The sequence below is a fragment of the Quercus suber genome, unplaced genomic scaffold (assembly GCF_002906115.3).
Source record: "Quercus suber isolate HL8 unplaced genomic scaffold, Cork oak 2.0 scaffold_1000, whole genome shotgun sequence".
NCBI lineage: Eukaryota > Viridiplantae > Streptophyta > Magnoliopsida > Fagales > Fagaceae > Quercus > Quercus suber.
The window spans coordinates 44,897-50,709 of NW_027070415.1; the positions used below are offsets into that span (position 1 = coordinate 44,897).

At 35.6% G+C, this 5,813-nt stretch overlaps 1 protein-coding gene across 2 annotated transcripts in view; it reads right to left on the minus strand.

The window, feature by feature from the left end:
- Positions 1 to 5,062: 5,062 nt before the first annotated feature.
- LOC111997686 (uncharacterized) overlaps positions 5,063 to 5,813 on the minus strand; it is a gene marked incomplete at its 3' end in the record, with an annotated part of 2,682 nt that continues 1,931 nt past the window's right edge. For both annotated transcript variants that reach the window (XM_065768815.1, XM_065768814.1), the window contains 2 exon segments: positions 5,063 to 5,138; positions 5,300 to 5,366. In XM_065768815.1, the coding sequence (XP_065624887.1) occupies positions 5,063 to 5,138; positions 5,300 to 5,366 (143 nt within the window).

The following is a 5,813-nucleotide window of genomic DNA, read 5'->3' on the forward strand; positions in this document are numbered from 1 at the left end:
AAAAAAAAAAAAAAAAAAAAAACTTCATTAAATTCTTCTTCAAGAATAGAAAGCTATAATCCTTTTCCATATTCTCCAGCAGTGCAACATCAAGTCAACTCTCTACCCTCAGCATTCATCGAAGCATGGAATATGTCCTTAACTAGGGGCATTCGCTAGGTATGCTGAATTCTTTTCAATGAATAACTCTGTTACTCATTGAAAATATTTATTTTGTAGGTACTAGGGTAAAAGGCCGACACACATCGGCATGAGCCAAAAGATCCAAAAATCCTAGGTCTTTGAAAACATAAGCCAAGATCCAAAACCTTTGGTCCTCTGAAAACATGAGCCAAAACCTCAAAAACCCTTGGTCCCCTGAAAACATGAGCTAAGATCCAAAAATCCTAGGTCTCTGAAAACATGAGCCAGGATCCAGAATCTTTGGTCGATTGAATACATGAGCCAAAGCCCAAAAAACCCTTGGTCCTCTGAAAACATGAGCCAAGATCCAAAAATCCTAGGTCTCTAAAAACATGAGCCAGGATCCAGAACCTTTGGTCGCTTGAAAACATGAGCCAAAGCCCAAAAAACCATTGGTCCTCTGAAAACATGAGCCAAGATCCAAAAATCCTAAGTCTCTGAAAACATGAGCCAGGATCCAAAACCTTTGGTCCTCTGAAAACATGAGCCAAAGCCCCAAAAACCATTGGTCCTCTGAAAACATGAGCCAAGATCCAAAAATCCTAGGTCTCTGAAAACATGAGCCTGGATCCAGAACCTTTGGTCCTCTGAAAACATGAGCCGAAGCCTAAAAAACCCTTGGTCCTCTGAAAACATGAGCCAAGATCCAAAAATCCTAGGTCTCTGAAAACATGAGCTAGGATCCAGAACCTTTAGTCCTCTGAAAACATGAGCCAAAGCCCCAAAAACCCTTAGTCCTCTAAAAACATGAGCCAAGATCCAAAAATCCTAGATCCTCTGAAAACATGAGCTAGAATCCAGAACCTTTGGTCCTCTGAAAATATGAGCCAAGATCCTAGGTCCTCTGAAAACATGAGCCAGGATTCTTGGTCCTCCATTTTTTTTTTCTTGACCTCAGGTAAGCATGTTTTGTACTCATTAAAAAAAAAAATTGCATACATGAACTACATTTGGACCTGATCCTCCCACCAAGAGGTACGTAGGCAATCTCCATCGAGATTCGCTCCACATTTTGATCGCAACATAACTGTCTACATTTTTATCTACATACATCATACATTCACCACGGTTAAATACTGATTGCAAAGTTAGGTGTCTCTTTCATATATTGACATTCGCTTTTCAAGCTCTGCCAATGAAGGGCATTCTGTTGACACCCCATTTTGCAACCTGTATTTAACCTCACATGGAGGGTAAAATGGTACTTTCATCTTGAAAATATGCATCTTGATTCTGGCCATTAGATCCTTAATCTCATTTCACTAAAATGATCTTGATGTTGTAACGATCAAATCGACTGATCATAAGGCCTAATCGGACCACTAGATTGAAAGTTATCATCAAATCAAGTTTTAATGGTTGAGATGCACTATCACAAATTGAGTCCGACTATATGTGATTATGAACAATTGATTTCAATTGGTTATAAGTGTAACCAATTTAATATCAATAATGTGTCATAATTTGATTGGGTAGGACTACATTTTATAGTGAGGTTGCATATACCTAATTAATTAGATAGTTAAACATTAATTATTCAATGAGTAATTTGTACAATTATCTTTTCATTAGAGTAAATTTGAAACTAATTAAGTCTGAAATTGGAGTGATTGAATCCATTTAATGTTAATTGGGAGCTAATTTGGGACCTATTAATGTTAATTGTGCTGAAACTATTTTCTAACAAATAACCTCTGCTCACCATTTGATCAATATCTCTCAGAATATTTTGAATCTGTGAATGAGGTTAATTTTCCCAGGAACTAGACATCTGGCACTTCAATTTGAGTACAAGAATGAGACAATTCCGATCATAATTGAGTCAGATATGATTTTTCGAAGATGGCTCTACAGGCTGTTACAGCAGCTACGGGGAAACCGAATTTTGGCTTACTCTCCACTCCTACCAATCTCTCCATTTAATGCACCAGATTTTTCCCAAGGCTAAAATGAAGTCTAGGTTCATAATCCTTGTTAACTCTCATTAAATGGCCTTCCATTCATATTCCCTCCACCACTACTATATAAACCCTCTCCTTCCTTCATTCCAAAGCACACACCAAAATCCCCTCTTTTCCCCTCTCTTAAGTTCTAGTGAAGTTGAGTAGTCTTGTCATATCTTGGTCTTCTTGAAACTCAAGGTATTGAGTGAGACTCACTCTTCCTCACCTAACTCTTCTTTTCCTCCACCCTAGGACCGCCCTCAAGAGTCTCCTCTTCCACCATATGGATCTTGCATGAAGGTATAATCTCTTTCTCTAATTGTTTTTCATGTTGCCATGATAAGGGTTTAAGATTAAAGTATGATAATAATCATTTAAATTCCTTTGAATATGTTTGAATGTTCTTAATTGTTCTTATATGTTCTTCACATGTTCTTGGTTGTTCATCACATGTTCATGCATAACACTAGTTTTAATCTTAAATCTACATGAAAAATATGAAAAACATGTTTGTTTCTTAATTCTTTCAAATCCTTGAATCTAGGATATCACCATTCACACACATTCACTAGAATTTATTTTTCAATCCAAATGAAGTGCTTAATAAATTGAATTAGGGTTTATCACATGCACACACTTTAAATTCAACATGCAAATTGATTGATAACATATTGGATGATGTGATATGAATGTTGGCCACCATAGTCTAGAAAACCGGTTTCATCGGGCAAGGTCGGTGCCTAACACCTTCCCACCTTGTAACATAGCCTCCAAACTTAGATCAAGGATTAGTAGATCAAATGATTATCCTTGTAATTTTCAATTTTTAGATTGTAACTAGGAAACAAAGTCATGTATTTTATCTTAGATTGTATCTAGGACCAAAGCCATGTATTTTCCTATGATCAATGTAAATTCAATTTCAAATTAATAAAATGATGAATTTTTCAATTATGGTTTTCTTATTTATTCCAACAATTAAATAAGCGGCGACTCCATTGTAAAACCCTTAATCTAAGAGGAAAATATAACTAGTAGAACCTCTATTTTGAGAGGCAATAACACGACTCCACCCATTCACGTGGATTTGGCCTAACATTCTAAAAAAAGGGGCCGGGGACACAGTCTCTCACAGTGGATCCCACTATTTTCACAATATTACAAATGTGCCATTCAGAATTGTTATTTAAATGTTGAATACACTTCTTTAATGGTTCTCTAAATACAAGTTTTAAGGCACCTATACTGAGTACTGTTATCTAAATGCCCATTAAATAGTATCCTTACCAAACAACTCACTCCAAAGTGGGACCCACAATTTTGAGCATTTAAATCATAGAAAACACTCTTCAAAAGCCCTTACTAAACGGGCCTGAGAATCATTGTTGGCTCCATGAGCTTTTGCTCTAAAGTTTTAGCTATATGGGAAAAACGTGATTTACTTTGTTTTGAGCCAAAGGGAGAATTTTATAGCAGCCTTTAGGTGTCCTTAATGACTAGTTTTTAGGCTAAAAGGTGAGGCTATGGACCTTCAAGGTGCTAAATTGATCTTTGGTTTCTGATTTGCTTTAATTAGGTAAACGAGTTAGCTTGCTTTATGCATAATCTGGGAAAGATTTGACTAAGCCCCCATTGGCTTCTCCTTTTTAGCTGTTTTAGACTCTTAATTGGGAGGCTCACTTAAAGTGAGGGCTAGCAATTGTAGTTGGCCAATGAGAGCTAACTATGTGTTTAGGGACAAAAAATGGATTAAGGCAAAAACTTTGGGTCACAGACAGCGAGAGTATAAGACCTCTTTTAGGGTGAAAATTTTGGGTACAAGACCTCCTCCATGAGCTTGAAGTGCTACCAGCGTCCCTTGCTTACTTGATAGCACACTTGGGTTGGGCTATGCAAAATGTCTTAAAGGAACCAATCCATTTCCTCTAAATCACACTCTCTCAATTTCCCCAATATATTCACATAAGCTTGAGCCATGCTTAAAAGAAAAAAAATATAATACAATATGTGAATTGGGCTTGTAAAAATGTGTCATGAAAATACGTATCAACAACTAGTAAACTTTGTTTTTCACCTTTGAATTTATGTATTATTATTATTTCATCTCTCTCTCTCTCTCTCTCTCTCTCTCTCTCTCTCTCATAAATAAGTAAGTAACAAGTTTTATTGAGAAACAAAAATAACCTTAATTTTCTCTAATCTCTTATTTGTATTAAAAGAAAACAAAAAGAATATGCTCTTCGTTTTTTTTTTTAATATTTATTTCGTTATATTTGTATGTGAAAGAAAATATGAGTCATATTAGATTGATTCAACCTATCAAAGTCCAGACAAAGATCATAAATATTTTAGCCCAATTTTTACCCAATCAAGTTGAATTCACTTGATTTGACCTATTTGTCATGGTTACATGTGAAATTTTTTTAATTTCAAATCAAATACTAGCCCATATGGGTATGAATCAAGTGCACTCAAGGAAATCAACCCATAACATATAAACCCCCCCACCCCCCCCCCCCCAAATTTTTTTTTGCCATTACAATCAAGAAGCTTTCTACAGTGCTTGTACGATAAGATAAATAAAAAACTCGTGTGCATTTACCCAGTTTCTCCAAGTAAACCAAAAAGTAAAACACAACCAACAGAAACATTGTAAAACTTGCAACATATATTTGAACAGGAAAAGAAGACATAATTTCATATACGTAACCAAGTATGACCAATGCTACATACGTAAGTAAGAACCAGAGTCATGCCTCTCTTCACCATCAAAACATCAGTAAAGGTAAGGAAACAGTATAATCGAGATTCAAATTTTTGGGGTGTGTTGAGTTGTGTGCAGGTATGATGATTTTTCTAGGCTTCTGTTAGGCCTGTTGCTAGAATCTAAATAGGTCACAGAACATATCAAATGATAGAAAGAACATAAATCTTACAATGAGAAAAGGCAGCAACAGCTGATAGTAAAGCAGCATCAAAGAGAGCACCATCAGCATCCAAACAGTATATTTCCTGCAAGATATGACTTTGAGTCTTTCTTTATCATCCAATAGAGAAAAAGGACCATTATAATTAACAATTTGTCCAAAAGAAAATGCTGAAAGCATCAAAAGGAAGACTTCTAAATTCAAACAGATAAAGATGATATGATGCAGACAATAAAAAACCATTACCAAGTATGCCATCCAAGCAGCTTTTCCACTGACCAAGGATAACTCTTTCAAGTTGATCATGCCAGAACTGCAACAGCACATATAACTAGTCACTACAGCAAAGTTACACTTAAGTGGAATAAGCTAAGAAAAAACATTATATAAGATAATTAACCACCAAATAGAAGTCTTGATCAACCCTACAAATAATCGTACAAAAAAGTTGATGCTTCATACTTCAAGGCACAACAAGTGCAAGATAAGGAACAAGTAAGTACCAAAGAGAAAGTTATGGAGATGAGCCTACATGTGTAATTTGACAACAAATTATGAAGTTTTTTTTTTTTTTTTTGAATTCTATCTGGAAAAAAAAAAATAATTGGGCATCATGATCCTATCCTAAATGACTAGACTAACTGGCATATGTGAACATATAATGCCCTGGTACAGACACAATAAAGGCCTCCAAATACGCATACTTATGGACAAGTAAGGAGATGAGCCTACATGTGTAATTTGATAGCAAATTCTGAAG